This window comes from Mesoplodon mirus (assembly GCF_964341445.2).
Source record: "Mesoplodon mirus genome assembly, chromosome: 7".
Classification (NCBI taxonomy): Eukaryota; Metazoa; Chordata; class Mammalia; order Artiodactyla; family Ziphiidae; genus Mesoplodon; species Mesoplodon mirus.
Window position 1 is genome coordinate 52,379,977 of NC_138983.1, and position 19,502 is coordinate 52,399,478.

General features: G+C 42.4%; 1 protein-coding gene across 2 annotated transcripts in view; it reads left to right on the top strand.

The window, feature by feature from the left end:
- GAB2 (GRB2 associated binding protein 2) overlaps positions 1–19,502 on the top strand; it is a 172,871-nt gene that overhangs the window by 133,314 nt on the left and 20,055 nt on the right. For both annotated transcript variants that reach the window (XR_014294749.1, XM_082628869.1), the window contains exon 3: positions 13,974–14,217. Coding sequence is in view for 1 of the 2 variants with exons in the window: in XM_082628869.1 (XP_082484995.1) it covers positions 13,974–14,217 (244 nt within the window). In the remaining variant the exon portion in view is untranslated. The remainder of the gene's footprint in view (positions 1–13,973; positions 14,218–19,502) is intronic.

Sequence of the window (19,502 nt, forward strand, 5' to 3'; positions counted from 1 at the left end):
GAATCAGGACTTTGAATTTTGTGGTAAGATCACCCTGGACCTCTGAAGCTCTTGATTATGATTAAACCTCTGAAGCTCTTGATTATGATTAAACATCCAGTTGTGTACAGTTCTGCATAGGATTCTGAACTCTGAAAAGGCCTTTGGACTCTACCTTCAAGTTGAGGCCCACCCTGCACGCCAGCATGAAGTCAGGGCTCTGGGATTCTTCACCTTTTTTGCTCAGTTCTGACCCTCATCTTGTGTGCGAGATAAGGTCAGCCCTGGAATTTTGCCTACTTTTCCTATTCTTGAGTCATTTCCCTGTTAACCTGACTGTCGTATCAAATTCCACCTAGGACTAGACCCCATCATGGTTTGATTTAGTCCCTCTCAGAGACCCCAGTCTTACCAAAATTCTTAAGCCGGTGGCTGGAGCCCCACCGCCCAGTGGCTGACTTCTGGGTGGCCAGTGGTCTGTCTGCCTGAATTTCTGAAGAAACTCCACTTCTGCTTTCCCTAAACAGCTTCCTCCTCCTTTCAGACTCAGCTGCCCCCATTTCTGGGTGATGCCCAGTTTCCGTTTCTGTGTTCACTCATTCAGTACGCTGAGTACCTGTTTTTGCCAGGTCCTGTTCTAGGGTCACGTGCCAGAGGAGAGCATAAGCCGCGGACCCACTCTCAGTGACCTCAGAAACTTTGTCAAGTCCTCCAGTTTATGTTCTTTCTGCCAAACCACCTTTCTGCCAAACCACTGGAACCCTTCTCAGTGACTGCCTGCCTCCTCTGTGTATAGTTCCAGGTCCTGGGGCCCTCAGTTTTCACCAAGTTTTGCTGCTTTTAACTGAACTGTGCCTGGCTATATGCCAAGATATAGCTAGCAGATTAAAAAAATTTGAGGTTAACCTCAAGTGTGAAAAGAAAAAAATTTTTTTTTCAATTTCTGAATTTAATTTCAATATCAAGCCCCTATCTGGCTACTGATAGAAATTAAAGTTCTAATCAACTTAGGTTAAAACTGATCAATACAGGATTTTCTCAGTTACTTCAGGTTTCTCTCTCTCTTTTCTTTTTTTCCTCACATAAATGGAAATAAATACACCAGATATTTATTTTTTCCACCTCTTTATTGAAATATAATTGACAAAACTGTATATATTTAAAGTGTACATCATGATGATTTGATATATACAAACATTGTAAAATGATGACCACAATCGGGTTAATTAACACATCCACCACCTCCAAGTTCAGGTTTCTCTTGCTTTCTCCAAGTTCCCAGAAGCTTAGGGAACTGGGAATAGTTCACTGAGGCTAGAGCTCAAAGTTTGGGAATGAGGGGAGATATGTGAGAGACCTGAGGATGAGAACATGACCCTTTTATCTTTCTGTCACCACATTAGTAGAGACACATAGTGGCTGCCCAATGATGATTCAAATGAATGATTTAGTTATAGTGTTTGTTTATAACTTTGTAAATAGTTATATAAAATTACAGTTTAAAAATTACAACTTATTTCCAAATGTTGTTTTGAGAAATTCACTGTTGAGGAGGGGAAAAAGGAAGCTTCAGAAACATTCTAACCCGGCTTCCCTGGTGGTGCAGTGGTTGAGAGTCCGCCTGCCGATGCAGGGGACACGGGTTCGTGCCCCAGTCCAGGAAGATCCCACATGTCGCGGAGCGGCTGGGCCCGTGAGCCATGGCCGCTGAGCCTGCGCGTCCGGAGCCTGTGCTCCGCAGCAGGAGAGGCCACGGCAGTGAGAGGCCCGCGTACCGCAAAAAAGAAAACAAACCTTATGGGTTTTTTTGCGGTACGCGGGCCTCCCACTGTTGTGGCCTCTCCCGCTGCGGAGTGCAGGCTCAAGCGGCCATGGCTCACAGGCCCAGTAGCTCCACGACATGTGGGATCTTCCCGGACCGGGGCACGAACCCGTGTCCCCTGCATCGGCAGGTGGACTCTCAACCACTGCGCCACCAGAGAAGCCCCATTCTAACCTTGTGAACAGGACATAAGAGTCTAAAATTCTATATATTGAAATAGTGGTATACAATGAAAAAGAACAATTTTAAAAAAGCAAAGAAAAATTGAAAATGGATGATGTTCTAACTAGTCTGAAGAGGTAGGATATGAACTTTATTTTACATATCTATCATTTATTTATTGTTTGCTTTTATTCTCCACCACCTCACTTCTTTTGTGGATGAGGTCAGTGAACGAATTCTTCATGGCTGGTGAATCATAACAGCCAAAACACCCAGCCAAGACAGAGAAGGCAGTAGATTTCATAAACTGAGAAGATTCTAGAATATGAGATCTTGAAGGGCCCTTAGAGAGTATTTTGTTCCAAACTCCTCAAATGACAGTGTCTGGATGTCAGGAGAGCGGAGCTAAGTTGCTCAAGAGCATACAGCTAACTAGCAAGGCTAGAATTGAAACCCAGGTTTCATCTTATACTTGTATGATGCGTGTGTGTGTGCCTGTGTGTGTATATATATACACACACACACAGGCGCGCACACACACACACACACACACCGGTTCAGGAGGTCAATTTAGTACAAAGAGCAAAGAGCATAGGTCTTGGAATCATAAATACCTGAATCCACAACACTGATGAGTTCAGTCCTAACATGGTCTTAGGCAAGTCAGTTTACTTTTCTGAGCCTCAATTTCTGCATCAGCAAAATAGAAACAAGACTTTCTTCACAATATTATTATGAAGATTATATAAGAATCCACTTAAAGCATGGTGTTTGGTACATGATAAGCACACATTAAATATCTGTCAAGTGTATGGCTAATAAATTGTTGCAGCCTTCTCTGTGATCTTCACGGCAGCCCTTTGAGTGTGTATACCATGCTATTCTTATCTCCCCCAAACTGAAACATCCTAAATAACACTATGTCTATTTTCCCTGAACTTGAAAACATTCTTACTGTGTGTGATTAATGTTTATCAAATAAACCTTGCTGACTTTCCTGATTTGAAATGCATTATACTTAAGTTGCTCAAAAACAAAGGTGTTTCTTTAAATATACTACTACTGACAGTAAGAGATAATGTTTACATAGAACTTACCATGTAGAGGCAGTGTTCAAAGCATTTCACAGATCTTAACTCATATAATCTTATGAGGTAGATACCTATCATTATTCCCATTTGACAGATGAAGAAGCTGAGGCACAGAGAGGTTCAGTAACTTTCCCTAGTTCTTACAACTACTAGGTAAAGGACCTGGGAATTCAAACCCAGACAGTATGGCTGCAGAATCCATGTTCTTAACTATTAACCCATACCCTGAAATTCTAGATATAGTTCCTTGCCTCACACTATCACAATACCTGTTTAGGGTCTTCAGCATGTACATGAAGACCTGAGAAAGACTCACTGCTGTCTCTGCTCTTTTGTGATGACCTTCTCTGGCTTTGCCAAGAAGGTTTCCCAAGCCTATCAACACAAGTCAATCATGTTATTCTCTTGTACCTTTTGATTCTGTATGCTGACTAGAAACTAGCATGTTGTTTGTGCCCAAGGTGTGCTGAAATGAAAGTGAATATGATTTCTTATAATAATATTCATGGACTCTCCAAACTGGCTTTTCCTGTGATTCTTCTTCTTGATTATTCCAAAGCATAGGTTTGGGATTCACTGGTCTTGGTTTCAACCCACTTCTATCTCCTTAGTGACCAGCTTAAGTTAGGTACTAAGATTTTTGGGAGAGGACACGATTGTACAAACCAGAAGGAGAATTTGTAGTCTGGGGGCTGGCAAACTTTCTCTCTAAAGGGCCAGATAGTCAATATTTTAGGCTTTACCACCTGAACATTCTTTGTCACAAGTACTCAACTTTACCTATAAGCAACCATAAAGAATATGCACATGAATAGGGGTAGAACTTTATTTATAAAATCAGGCAGTCGACCAGATATGACTTGTGGTCCTTAGTTTGCCAACTCCTGTTCTAGTATAATAATATGCCTTGGCAGGCCTACTCAGATACATGTACATATGGTCTTAGTGTGCTGGCCGTCCTAGGGATGTTAAAAAACAACTCTCCCTTTTGGATCCCAGTGAAAACAACCTAGGGTTGCTGAGGCATCAAGACACAAGGCTGGAAGATGAACAGGGAAGCTACAGGTATGAAGCCAGGAGATTGTTGTTACCCCAGGACTGGAGACAGTGGCTGAGAAAGAGCTGCCGACTGGAAGCTGAGTCCTGCCAGGCTCTCTGCCTGCGGTCCTCTACTCACCAGTCAAAGGCCAGTTGAATCCATTTGCATGCTCTGGTACCAGTCCTGCCTCTAATCAAACCCTGAAGGTCTGCAAATCCAGTTCACACACCAGGTTACCCCAGTGATGGAGTACTAAGGGAGAAGTTCCCTTTGTGGAGCACTGATGTACAGACACTGTGGCATTCCTTGACTCTCTAGGACAACGCGGCAGGTAGCTATTCGTAAAAATTTTACAAATTAGGGCACAGATTTGGATACCATTCCTAGGCTCCACAGCAAAACCCTCAGATTCAGATTTCAAAATCCACGTTCCTTTCCCCGAACCACACTGTCTCTCCTACAGCCACAGTTCTGGGTCAGGTAATGCTGTGGATCTCATAATTCCCTAGGCAAGCTGGAGCTCTTAGAATCCCAGCCTCACCATCCAGACTAGAGCAGTTTCAGGGATTGTTCTTGTGATTATTGCCACTGGTAATACTTCTTGATAAACTCCCATCATTGGAATGTCTGACACTTGTGCTTCACGCTGGTAGCCAGTTGTCTCTTAGTGAAAGTCACTGTGAAAGGAAGGGGAAGCTTACCTCTTATGAAGTTGGTTAGCTTAAAAATACAGTGATATAGTTTCGATATTTTTGTGGAAACGCCACAAGGGTCAGATGCGTCATTGACATGTGAGCTTATGGTGCCCACTAGATGGATTGATTCCCATGGGAATACTAATGAGTCCCCAAAGTTCCTTGGGGGAAGGGAGAAGTGCTGCCCCAAGTATAAATTTGCTCTTCCCAACTGCAGTATAAGCTCACAGAGCAAGGACAAGATCCACTCTTTTTGACAGGCCTGAAGCTCTTAGCAGAGTGCCCATGGTCAGTACTCATGGCCCTAAGTTAACAACAAGAGTGCTTCGTTCCAATTATGGATTGACTCTTTGAGGGGGACACACAGTTAACTGAAGCCCCTCTCAAAGGAGCAGGAGTAAGGTCTGTCACAACTGAGGTGTGCTGTCCGTGTGGCGGGTGAGATAAGAACAAAGCTGACCTGTCCGACGTGAACTGGACAATGCACACGTGGCTAAATATAGACCAGCTGTCCAAAACCAGAAACACACACAACTCAGACAGCCTTGCTAAGTGGTAACAGTTCCTCCCACCCTGAACAGCAGCTTACGTTCAGATCCTGGAGCTCTTCATTCCTTCTTCTGACACAAAGAGGAAAGATTCTGACAAAACGTATTGCCCTGGTATGTTTATTGAGCACCTTGTTCTAATCTGGACGTTTAGTAGACACACAGCAATGTGCTGAACACCACCAGAGAAACAGATGGTCTAGGTCCTGACTTCTAGCAGCTCATGATCTGTTTTGTATGAGAGATTTTTGAATTCCCAGCATAAAATAAAAAGCAAAATGAAATACGATAAAAGGTTTAGAGGAAGGCATAATTAGTTCTCACCAGAGACCTTATAGAAAGCATGGCATTTACTGTAGACCTTAGTTTCCCATCTCTAAAATGAGATGCCGCAGGGCAAGGAAGGTTATGTAAGGACGTGTGACCAGAGACTGTGTGACATGCCTGCGAGCTGCAGCCACTCACTCTCTTTGCCCTGTGCCCCTTCACAGGATTGATTTCTGCTAAAGTAGACCAAGAGATCATATCCGTCAAGGTCAGGGTGCTGTGACTTGGCTCTTGGATCTCTGAGATGGTGTTTTTTCCCAGATCCTTCCTCAGAAGGGGAGTGGGGAGGCCTGGTCCCTGAAAGGTCTCACAGGGTCTCATGTTACTGCCTCTCTGCCTCCCCTTTTTTCTTCCTCTGTTTTATAGTTTTTATAAACACTAGAAGACTTATAGTTTTGAACTTGGGGAATTATTTATACTAGTCTTTAGTAGTTTGGTCCAGCAAATGTTTACTTACCATGCAAATATGATTAACATTATAAACTCATGACAAAATAGCAATCCCACTGGCCAGTGTCCTGGTGGTCAGATCTCCTGACTTGATTACCCCACCCCCCTTTATAGAGAATATATCTTCATTCACATTGATATATCTTTCTACTGGTACTACAGAAGGACCCCTGGACTAGGAGATCTGAGTTTTAATTTCAGGGTTTACATCTGATCCACTGTGTGGCCTTGGACAAGTAGCCTCACCTTTCTGGACCACGGTTTCTCCAACTGTAAATGAGAGACTTGGGGGTGAGTAGGGAGGGCAGTGGTGATAATGATTGGACCCTAGGTTCCCCTCCAGTTACCATATTATGTGAGGTATTGTATAGAGTGAAGACATTTTGTGTTTGATCCTAAATGTATGAATAAATTCTCTAGTAATGATGTGTGCCAGAGGATTTTGAGGATTATTCCTTTGTAAATAATTTTAGGCTTGTGATTGTGAGTTAAAATGACCTGGATCGGGCTTCCCTGGTGGCGCAGTGGTTGGGAGTCCGCCTGCCGATGCAGGGGGCACGGGTTCGTGCCCCGGTCCGCGAAGGTCCCATATGCCGCGGAGCGGCTGGGCCTGTGAGCCATGGCCGCTGAGCCTGCACGTCCGGAGCCTGTGCTCCGCAGCAGGAGAGGCCACAACAGTGAGAGGCCCTCATACCGCAAAAAAAAATATTTTTTTTTAAATGACCTGGATCTATTGATCCAATTTTGCACTCAGCCAATCTGTCAGCAGGTTTTTGTTTTTAGAATTCTCCACCCATCTGATTCTTGCTCTTCAATTAGCTTTCTCCAGGGGACCACTCAGCCCATAAAATCCGCCACCATTAGTTTCAAAATTCTTTCATTAATCATCTTCTTCCCAGTTAGAACCCTCAGAATTTTACCACCTTTCTACTTCTAGGAATAAATGATATAATATAACAATTGCCAACTAACTACCACTTACTTAGTATTTAATAGTTACTATTTACCCGTATTTCACCTCATTGAATCCTCAAAAGAGCCCTGTAAGGTGGGTGTTCTCTTTAACATTTGACAGCATGGGAGAGGAGATGTAGAGAGAGATTAAAAGTTTCGCCCAAGGCCCTGTGGCAAAGTAGTTTTAGAACCTGGACTCCCACGTTTCTGAACCACATCAGGCTCTTTCTGTTGTTCACTGTTCCTTTGGAGTCGGCTGTGGACAAATGATAAGGAGGGCCAGGAAGAACATGGATGGTTTCCAATTTAGAATTTTGATGATACCAAGAAAGATTTTGGGAAGAATTTGTTCTTTCCTTTGGCTTTCAGAGCTTGCTTTGCCCTTGATTTTTCAGTTGACCCCAACCCTTCTACCTCTGCCCCAGAATTAAGAACCAGAGATTGTTAAAAACCAAGCCAGTGGATCTGAATCTAAATGTGTAAACTATAACTCATTAGGTCTTACATGGCGCAGCTCTCGTAAATTTCCCAAAGATGACTTTGATGTGTATCCCTGGTCTGATCCAAGTTCTTCCTTTTATAAATAAAGAAAACAGGGCCCAGAAAGCTGACATGACGTACCGAAGGTCACGCAGCCAGTTGGCAGCAGACCTGGACCTGGACCCTCATTCTGTCATTTGACTCTGCCTCCCATAAAGCTAATACCATTCACCTCAGAGGGATTGTGTAGGAACTCTTTTCTCTACACGGGTGAAAATAATTGGCTTTGAAGCCAATGAGATCTCTTTCAGATCTAGGCTCTGCCACTTTCTAAATGTGTGACCCCAGAGCTCACTATTAACTTCTCTGAGCTTCAGTTTCTCCATCTCCCCAAAAAACAAAACCAAAAAAACAATGGAGGTAATAATATCTACCTCACGGAGTAGACCAGAGACACATAGTAGGTGCTCAGTAAATGGCAGCTGTGATTATTGTAGTCAGTATTGTCCCTTTTGTTCTTATTAGTCCACGTATAACATCTATACAAGGTATAGTTGTGACTTGGAAAGAAATCCCATACCTCTTGGCCCATTTCAGGGTCTCAGCCAGTTCCATGTGTACTCTAGGAATAGGAGCAGTAAGAATGGTGGGGTGCTGTGCTAAATGCTTTGTATAAATGACCTCCAGTCCTTGCAGCAGCCCTGCAAAGTATGTATTCTCCCTCTTGAACAAGTGAGGATCAAAGAGGTTTATGTAACCTGTCCAAGACCAGCGCCAGGAGTTAGTAGAGCCAGGCTTTGAATCCAGCCTGGGAGCCAGCATGAACTTTGGTCTACCATTTTACGGGTTCTGAGACCCACTGAGGCTTGGGGTGGGGTTTGGTGGGGGGGAAAGGATAAAGATTAAAAGGGCATTGAGATAAGGGAACCAGTCATTATTTGGCCAGTCATCTTTTCCAGAAGCTCCCGCCAACCACCCCTTTCCTGCTCCTGTTATCACTAGCTAGTGGATGGCTGGGCTGGGCTCCTCTACTGAAATCCTTCAGAGCTTTCCTGTTCTAGAGTTTTGCAAGAAGGTGGGAGGAGTGTTTTTATGCTGGGCAGGCTTCCCAGGGGTGATTGTGGAAAGGAAGGGGAGTGATTTTGTAGGGCCCTAAAAAGAAGCCAGGAAGAAGAGGAAAAAATAAAACCCTGCTGAAAAGAAAACAAATTGACTCAGGCATTTTCTGGCATTATCTTTCGTCTAGACTTGGAGATCGAAGCTCAGGCCAGAAGTCTGGAAATGTCCATTTTCTTCTTGCTGTATAACTGACCTTCCTAATGACCCAAGACACATCATTACAACAGCCTTACAGCCACATACCAAAAACAGCCCAGCCACGTATTGTCTAGTGTTTCCTTTATCTTTGCCATTCTTTCCTTTCCTCAAAAGGTACCCAGGCAATAACAACAAATTCTGTGAATATTTATGTGAGTGCATGTATTTGTTTTCACATCCTTATCTCATTCGCCCTTTACAACAGCCCAGTAAGATAGACAGGCAGGCCAGGGATTATCCTCCCATCTTGACAGGTAAGCAACTAAAGCTCAGAGAGAGACCTGTCCATGATCTCACAGCTAGTTAACAGCAGAGCTGGAAATGGATCCCTGGGCTCCTGACTCCTGTCCTGTGCATGAGGTCCACACACTGTGAGGTGGAATTTCAACCTGCTTGAGTCTTTTCACCCCAAACCATGAGTGCTTGCCTTTTGTTTAGCTGAACTTCCCACTTCCTTGCTACGATTATGGGGTGAAACCCTGAACCGCGGGGTTGGAGGAGTTATAGGGAACTGAAGGTAGGAAGGGGAGAATGTCTCTTACTCAAGGGAGTTTAGTAAGGGCTCGGTATTTACTAAGTGTTCGGTTTTCTCTTCGGAGAGGAAATAAAGAAAAACTAAAGGTCAGATGAATTTAACTAGATGACTGTTAATCTCTTGCATATACTTTACACTTCATACTTTGCAAAGGGCTTATGCGTGTGTGTGTGTGTTTTAATTCACACACCATATATCACTCAATTAAAGTGTACAAGTCAATGTTTTTAGTATATTCACAGGGCTGTGCAACCGCCATCACAGTCTAATTTGGGAACATTTTTATGACCCCGAAAAGAAACCTTATACCCATTAGTAGTCACTTCCCATTCCCCATCCTCACCCCAGCCGTAAGCAACCACTCATCTACTTTCTGTCTCTATAGATTTACCACTTCTAGACATTTCATATAAATGGAGTCTAGCTTCTTTTCACTTAGCACAGTACTTTCAAGGTTTGTACATGTTGTAACATGTATTTGTGCTTTATTCTTTTTACTGCTGAATATTCCATTATACGCTATGCCACATTTTCTTTATCGATCAGCTTATATGCATTTGGATTGTTTCTACCTTTGGCTATTATAAGTAATGCTGTGGTGAAAATCTGTTTACAAGTTTTTGTGTAGATGTATGTTTTCATTTCTCTTGGGTATATACCTAGAAGTGGAATCGCTGGGTCATATGGTGACTCTGTATTTAACTTTTTGAGGAACTGTCAAACTGTGTGTGTGTTTATAAATTTACTGAGATGTATTTCCCATACCATGAAAAGTATAGTTTAAAGTATTTAAAGTATATAGTTCAGTGGGTTTAGTATTTCCCAGGGTTGTGCAACCATCACCAGTCTAAGAAAATTTTCATCAATCCAAAAAGAAATACCATACTCATTAGCAGTCACTTTCCATTACTGCTCCCCACCCCAGGCAACCACTAGTCTACTTGCTGTCTTTGGATTTTCCTATTCTAGACATTTCACATAAATAAAGTCAGGTAATCTATAGTCTTTTATCACTAGTTTTTTTCTCTTAGCATAATGTTTTGGAGATTCGTCCATGTTGTAGCATGTATTAGTATTTCATTCACTTAATGGCTGAATAATATTCCATTGTATGGATATATCACCTTTTGTTTATCCAATCTCACCTCTTTGATCCCCTTCCTGTATGTCTTTGTCTCTGTTTCCTTATAAGGACACCAGTCATTGAAATAGGTTCCACACTAATCCAGTATGACCTCATTGTAATGAATTACATGTGCAAAGACGCTGTTTTAAAATGAGGTCACATTCTGAGGTTCCATGAATTTTGGAGGGACACTGTTCAACCCAGTAAAGGTACCAAGGAATCATCACATGCATTCAGGTAGAAATCTTTTAAAGCTGCAAGCTAAGGTAGGCTTTTGGCAAGATTTAGTGCCCAAACAGCTTTGAAAGAACTTTTCTGGGGCTGCAGACCGTTATGGAGCTAACTGGTTTCACAGACATGGCTTTATATCAGAAGAGTGGAATTCCAAGTGTCTGTGGGCCCAGCTCATGCTAACCGTTACTTCATCTTATTGACAGACCTCAAAAACCTCTCTGACTTTGACCACAAGAAATAAGCATATGTGGATTTTTCTGCCAGGGAAAATTCTTTTATTCATTCAACAATGAATTCAGTGTAATGAATATGCACTATATGCTGGGACTGTTCTAGGCACAGAGATACAGACGTGACTAGAACACATTTTGAGTACCTACAACCTGCAGTGCTTTCTTGACCCTCTGTGCACTTCATCCTCATAAAACCACCCTATGTCAATTTGTAAATAAGGAAACTGAGACTCAGGTGAAATTTCTCTAGCTCTGTGAGTAAACAGACTGGGTCACAGATTTGAATCCATAGCCTGAGCTGGAGGCAGAGGGCCCTAGAGCTGAGGATAGGTCGCTCTTCCTTTATACAGACCCACAAGCATTCAACATAGGGGACATGAAGGATGAATTGGGTGACAAGGCAGGATAAGTAGGTTGTGACAAAATGGCTATTCTTGTCACATTGGGGAACCTGGACTTTATTCTGAAGGTAATGAGGAGTCAGTGGATGTTACTGAGGGAGTATGACTTATGCTGTATGTACTTCATGTGTTTAATCAACACATGATTATGGAGTTGGGTCACAGACTGGGCTTCATTCTAGGGGTAAAACTGTTACAAGAGAGACAGTATCTCTGCCCTTACTGAGTTGGTAGCCTAATGTATGGAGTGATGAGAAGGAGGTTGGTGTTTTCCTGAAATTCTGTTTGAAACACAAGGAAGTACAGGTGGGAAACAAGATTGAAGAAATAAACAGGAAAGTGGTTTTTAAAAGAGAGAGCTTCGTAAGTCATCTTGAGGATAACAGGGATCCAGTGACGAATTTTAAGAAGGCAGTGACATAATGACATGCCGTGGTTGCTGAGAAACAGGGAAGAGCCATAGATGATGCCTAGGTTTCTGGCTTGGGGAACTGATCAGATGGTGATGTCGATGTACTTCACTGAGATAGAGAACGCAGGAGGAGGAGTTCCGTTTAGATTGTTGAGCTTGACCTGCTTGTGGGACAGCTGAATGGAGACGCTCAGTAGATGGGGGGTGGGGGGGGGATATAAGACAGGGAGCCCAGGAGAGGGAACTGAGCTAGAGATTCAGATTTGTGAGTTGTCATCCCATAGCTGAAGCTGTGAGAGTGGACAGGATACCCCTGGAGAGTCTCCAGAGTCAGAGTGAGGTCATAGGGGGGTCTGGGGCAGAACCCTGAAGAAAGCCCCCATTGAAGGGCTGGGCAGAGGAAGAGGAGTCCAGAAGACCACAGATAGTGTAGGATGCACCAGAGGTTTCCCTTGCACCTTCCCTGTGTCTCCTCAGGTAGCAGCTTGGGCTGATCCCCGGCGCTGGGCCTTCTCTGTCCCCCAGCATAAACCCTCTCCTCTGCCACTAGAGAGTTCATCTTGCAGGTCTAATGGAGTAATGAAGCCATTGATTCTGTTAACAAACATCCAGTTCACTATGAGACCTGTAATGGGAATTCATTTTGGAGGTCAATACAGCTGTCAATGGAACAGTTTTTCCCCAGAGGCCTGTGGCTTTGCCTGCTGTACGCTGGCAGAAGTTGTCTTGCCCAGCAGCAGAAAAGACTGGAGAGTCATTAATGCTGTAGAGCATCCATGAGCTGGTGATCCTGCCCAGGGCCATGAGAAGGGTACTAAAATAGGTCAGATAACAGGGAGTGGAAGCAGAACTATGTCCCCTCTGAAGTGCTTTGAATAACCATAGAAAGCCACCATCATCACCACTAAAACATTACCTCCCACTAGCTATCACGTTGCCAGAAATTACATCTTTAAATCTTTCTTTTGAACAAAAAGTTTCACTGTTGGAATTATTGTATGCTGAATGAATGTTTTTGCTTATTCTGCAAAGACAGACTCAGAACTTTGTATGTACCTGGGGTTTATTAGGTAAATGCTGGCACTGTAGGGGTAACATCACCAGTCACTGTTCTTAGAAACCCATGGGCCAGGCAAGGAAGCAGGGTGACAGTGGATATAATGAAGCTTGGGCCACATGCTGTTAGCACTCAGAAGAATGGCCAAGTCCACGAAGGTTTCAGAGAGAATGTGATATCCGTGTAGGGTCTTAAAGTCTGTGTGTGAGTGCCAGAGGAGAAGAAGTGAAATCCAGGCAGAAGGAACAGCATAGGCCAAAACAAAGAATCATAAAAGGGGCTGGCGCATTCACAGACTGATGAAGCTTTCATACGCCTGGGGTATGGGAGGAGGAAAGCAGGAAATAGGTCAGACTGTGCAAGGCCTTGTATGTTGTGCTAAGGAATTTGGACTAAGCTTAGAGAGCCAGCCAAATGAATAATGCCCTTGGCTGGGGGTATTACTCTAAACTATTATCTGTCTTTAATACCTCACTTCCTTTCTAACACAACAGACGAGAGTTTAAGATAAGAGTTCAGAGAAAAAAGACCAATAGATGGAGAGTGGTGAGTACAAGATGTAGGGAACATCGTCCTCAGAGGACTTGGAAGGGCAGGGGGGAGGAGCTGGGACCAGTCTTAAGGGACCGTTCCAATTACATGTGCTTTTGTCATTAGTACAGTAACACACAGTCCAGGGACTCAGTAAGTAAGTCTTCAGGAAGCAAAGCTTCATTTAACACAGCCAGCTTAGCTTTGCGGGAGATGATGAGAGCAGGAGCCACCAAAGAGAGGGAAGGCCGTGGCACTCACCTCCCCAGAGGCTGGCCTTGCTCGAGAGCCAGAGTCGCACTTCTGGACCTCGAGTAGGCACACCTCCTGGAAGTGGGGCAGATACTGCCCAGGCTGTGATAGGGAGTCGCCTCCAGGAGCAGTACGGAGGTCCAGAGCCTGGAAGCCACAGCCCTGCTCTCTGGGAGGGCAGAGCCGGGGCAGGTGCATGAGGAAGAGAATGCTGCGGCTGGACCATTGCCTCTGCTCTTAGTATTTTCTCTTCGTCTAACAACCCAGTTTGGGATAAGGACACCTTCCCTTCCTTTACCATTCAAAGAGCTCTTTCTCCTTTTCACAGACTCCCTGAGGAACATTTCCTCAGCCAGTCACGGCCCCCGCTCTTCTCCAGCTGAGCTCAGCAGCTCCAATCAGCACCTTCTCCGAGAACGAAAATCCTCAGCCCCATCGCACTCCAGCCAGCCAACCTTGTTCACCTTTGAACCCTCGGTGTCGAACCACGCGCAGCCCTCCTTGTCCACCAGTGCACCTCAGGAGTATCTCTACTTGCACCAGTGCATAAGCCGGAGAGCAGAAAATGCAAGGTAGGCAAGCAGTAGTTGGTTGAGCAACCACTCTCAGGGCCTAGTACTTTTCAGACTCTGCTTTTTAACTTTAAATACGTAAGAGTAAACTATTTTATCTTTCCAGGTGGGCAAATATATAATTATAAAACAAAACATCATTGTTTTTGCTTAGGCAACCTTCACATTTTATTGGTATCATCTACGTTGCTATACAATGATAATTGGATTCCAAAGAAGCTTCTCATTATCAAAAATCATGCTATAAAAATTTTTGGTTTAATTTGGAAAAAAGGCATTAGGAACTAGAGTTTCAGAATTGGAAAAAACAAAGTCAGTGCACTTGTTGGCCCTAAGAGCGTAACTATAAAACCTTAACATTGTTGAACAAATGCTTATCTCGCTTTTGCTCTAGAGCTACAGTTCCATGTGGCAGCCACTCTCCACATGTGGCTATTTAACTTTGAATCAGTTAAAATTAAATAAAATTTAAATTTAATTTCCTCAGTTATACTAGCCATATCTCAAGTACTCAGTAGCCACACATGTCTAGTGGATACCATACTGGGTAATATAGATATAAAACATTTTCATCATCACAGAAAGTTCTAGAGCAAGGACTCCCTGCTCTGGAATAAGTTTTTGTTTTTCTAACACCATCAACTCTAACAGGTACAGAGCCTGTACATATTTTTATTACCTTTTATTCCCATTGTTAGGGTAAACAAAAGTGCAGAGCTGGTGGGCTTTGCCAGAGCTGGTTCCCAATTCTACCATGGCCAGCAGATTGTAAATCATGTTACTTAATGAATTAATTTAGAAATATCTAATTTGTGTTATGAAAATTAAGGCAATTAGAGAACTGGCTGTATTAATAAATCATGTCACAGAGTATTTTCATGCATAATCTCACTTAAACCAGTTAAACACACTGAGAGATCGCCAGGGTAGATCATTTATCTCCATTTCATGGATGAAGAAACTGAGACTCACAACTAATAAATGACAGAGATAGGACTAGAACCCAGATTTCTCCTTTCTGATCCTGTATTCTTTTCTCTACACTGTGCTGTTCTGGTTATGGTTTTCTGAGTCATTTTCATGCAACAGAACCTCCTAACACTCAATTTTAAGGCTGCCTGAAAAACCCATTTTCCTGAAGCAGCGTTGATTCATTTGTGATCTTTCACTAGTTCAGTCAACTTCCGTCAACATACACATGAAGGGCTGAGTTCTAAAAAGGTAGAATGAATTAACCAAGATCACTGAACTAGTTAGTACCTGATTCTTCTGAAGCACAGACCAGAGACAGTATAGTAGAATGAAAAGTATTTTACAGAGTGAAAAGTATTTTGCAGTCAGTCAGTTATGGGTTCAAATTCAGGTTTGGCCACCTCTTTGTGACCTTGGACCACATATTGAGCCTTTTTGACCTTCAATTTCCTTATCTGCAGAGTGGGAATAATTAATTCAAAGGTTTACTTAACGAGCATAAAATGGCAAAATATACCTAAGGTAGCCAGGAGGTAGGAGGTGCTCAGGACATATTGCCAGATGCCCTCCTGTGCCACCTCCCCTTCTACTACATGTAGGATTGCCTGGTAGTAGAGAATGCGAGGTCTTACAGTCATAATTCTAGTGAAAGACACAGCACTTTATATTAGTGCCTCTCAAACATTAATGTGCATATGAAATACCTGAGGATCTTGCTGAAATGCTGATTCTGATTCAATGGGCCTGGGGTGGGTCCTGAGATCCTGCCTTTCTGCAAAACTGCAGATGATGTCAGTGCAGACTGCAGATCATACTTTAAGTGGAAGGCTTTATATAGTATTAACAACTGCCACCACCTCCAGTCCCATGATACTGCTAAAGCAACAGTGAACACATATATAAATGTCTCTGCTTGAATTAGCAGCTGGGGCCCACTCTCTGTACCCTCACCTCCTCTGTAAAACCTCTTTTAAATCTTCCTAGCTGGAATTCATTTTTCTCTGAATTCCCGTAGCAGTTTTTGATGATCTTTCTCACAGCAATTGGAACTTTCTACCTCGTATTATGGATTTTTATATTAATATGTTACTGTCCTTTGGGACAGGACTCAGGGCACATAGTAGGTGCATAATAAATATTTGAACAAATCTGTGTTATGGAGGTAACATAATAGATGAGACAGAATTTATCTACAGCTGGGGAAGCAGCTTAACTGTGGGGCCTTGATCAAGTTGTGCTTTTCTCTGTGTCTTTGTTTTTACTTGTGTGGGTGTGGGAGTGAGAGGGTGATGAGCAGGATCTCAGGGAGATTTTAAAAAATAGTTCAAACAGCGTTTGTAGAATTCCAAGCAGGAAAGGAGGGCGGGAAGGAAGTTTTCTTCAGTCTAGAAGGATTATGTAGTTCCTGGTAATGGTGGAGTAGCATGCATGATACTAAACATACTGTAACAATTATAAACTCTGGACAAAACATTTTAAAATCCTGTTCAAAGGCACTGAAGAGCAATCAAAAAGCAGGACTGATTTGACTCTTAAGACAAGGGACCAAAAAAAAAGGGACCCACGTTTAGCGAGATTCAATTTACATGGCTTTTGCTATGAAGGAAATTTCTATAACATATCATCCCAAATGTTCAGTATACAATGAGAAATTGCTGGACATCTGAAGAAACTGTATAAGTTGACCTATAGTCCTAGAGAACTCAGGTCATAGAAACAAGTTAAAATCAACCCAGTTTTTGGAGCTAGCATACAAAGACTTTAAAATAGTTGTGTTACTTGCTTTAATCTATGGTGGGAAGAGGGGGTGGGTAATGAGTAAAGAGATGGTGAAATTTAGGAAAGAGATAGAAACTTTGAAAAAGAACTTAGGAGTTCCAGTTCCGCTATGGTGGCAGAAGCCACCACAGGCTTCTATCCCTCCCACTAATTACAGATAAAAACTCTGGACAAAATATAATTACCCGAAGACTCTGTAAAGTGAAAGAAAGGAAGTAGATTATGGAGGGGAGCAAAACTTGGAGATGTGAGTACACAGGTAAATTTTCTGTCTCTGGTGGATCTGTCCTGAGAGTGGGCTCCATCACAAAGCAGCACAGTGGGGCAGACTGCTGAAACTCTAATAGAAACCTCATCTGTCTGGTTAGAGGAACCAGAAAAGGAGCCCTTTGGGGACTGGAAAGGAGTGGAGTAACCCAGTGTGGAGAGAGCTAGTGAAGGGAATTCCTAATTCTGGGTATAAACCCACACAAGTGTCAGGCTCACCTTGAGCTACCCATGTGTGAGACAGACTCAAATCAGCATAACAAGAGCTTTGTGAACTAAACTGAGATTTTCACTACCACACACAGAGGAGAAACAGAAGTTACAGGTTGAACCTGACCATATTGATTGCCTGGAAAAACAAAAACAACATTCTGCAGAGGATGATAAAAGAACCCAGAGTCTACACAACATAGTATCGCAACATTCAGAATATAATCCAAAATTTCTCAGCTTACAGAGAGCCGGCAAACTAATTCTCAAGGGAGAGCACAGATGCCAACCCCAATATAACTAATGTTGAAACTACTACACACAGATTTAAAAGCCCATTTTATAACGGTATTCCATATGATAAAGGAAAACACACTTGAAATTAATGGAAAGAAAAAGAAACTCTTATCAACCCAGAAGGCTATATTCTGCAAAAGTATTCCTTCAGGAATGAAAACAAAATTAAGACACTCTCAGATGAAAGGTAAATAAGAGAATTTCCAAGAGATCTGATTTAAAGAAATAATAAGGCTAAAGCAAAGAAGTACCAGAAGAAAACTAAGATCAGGAATGAAGAAACAGCAGCAGAAATAGTAAATATCTGCATAATTATAAAAGACTATTTTTTCCCTCCTAAGTTTAAAATACATATGAGTGCTGAAAGCAAATATTAAACATTATCTAGTGGGGTTTTTATCTGTTTTTATTTCTGGTAAAGGAAGAGCTCTTCCTTTACCATTTCTTGCCATGTGAGTCCCTGGTAACAGATTTTCCCAGCTTTCATTTATGTGGAAATACCTTTATTTCACCTTTATTTTTTAGAGATATTTTTGCTGGGTATAAAATTCTGGAATGATGTTTTTATTTCAGCATTCTAAAGGATGCCATTCTATAGTCTTCTGACCTTCATTGTTTCCGATGACAGGTCAACTGTTCTTTTTATTCTTATTCTCCTGTATGTAAAGTATCTTTCTTCCTCTGAATGATTTTTTTTTCTCTTTCTTTAAAAAAAAATTGTGGTAAAATACACATAATATAAAATATACAATCTTAACCTTTTTTTTTTTTTTTTTTTTTTTGCGGTATGTGGGCCTCTCACTGTTGTGACCTCACCCGTTGCGGAGCACAGGCTCCGGACGCACAGGCTCAGCAGCCATGGCTCATGGGCCTAGCCGCTCCACAGCATGTGGGATCTTCTCGGACCGGGGCACAAACCCGTGTCCACTGCATTGGCAGGTGGACTCTCAACCACTGCACCACCAGGGAAGCCCCATCTTAACCATTTTTAAGTGTACAGTTTGGTAGTATTAAGCACTTTCACATTGTTATGCAACCAATCTCTAGAACTCTTTTCATCTCTCAAAATTTAAACTCTCCACTCTTAAACAACTCCCCATTTCACCTTCCCCCAGCCCCTGACAACCTCCATTCTACTTATCTGTGTGAATTTGACTTCTCTAGGTAACTCATTTAAGTGGAATCATACAGTAGTTGTCTTTTTATGCAGTCCTCAAGGTTCATCTGTGTTGTGGCATGTGTCAGGATTTTCTTCCCTTTTAAGGCTGAATAAATATTTCATTACATGTATATTCCACATTTTGTTTATCTGTTCATCCATTGTTAGACCCTTGGGTTACTTCCACCTTTTGGCTATTGTGAATAACGCTGCTGTTAACATGGGTTTATAAATACTCTTCAGGACTCTGCTTTCAGTTATTTGAGGTATATACCCAGAAGTAGAATTGCTGGGTCATATGGTAATTCTATTGTCACTTTTTGAGGAATTGCCATACTGTTTTCCATAGTGGTTACACCATTTTACAACAGTGCACAAGGGTTCTAGTTTCTCCACCTTCTTGCCAACACTTGTTATTTTCTGGTCTCTTGATAGTAGCCGTCCTAATGGGTGTGAGGTAACATCTCATTGTAGTTTTCATTCGCATTTCCCTAATGATCAGTGATAGTCAGCATCTTTTCGGGTATTTGTTGCCAATTGGTATATCACTTTTGGAGAAATGTCTACTCAGGTCCTTTGCCCATTTATTATCAGATTCTTT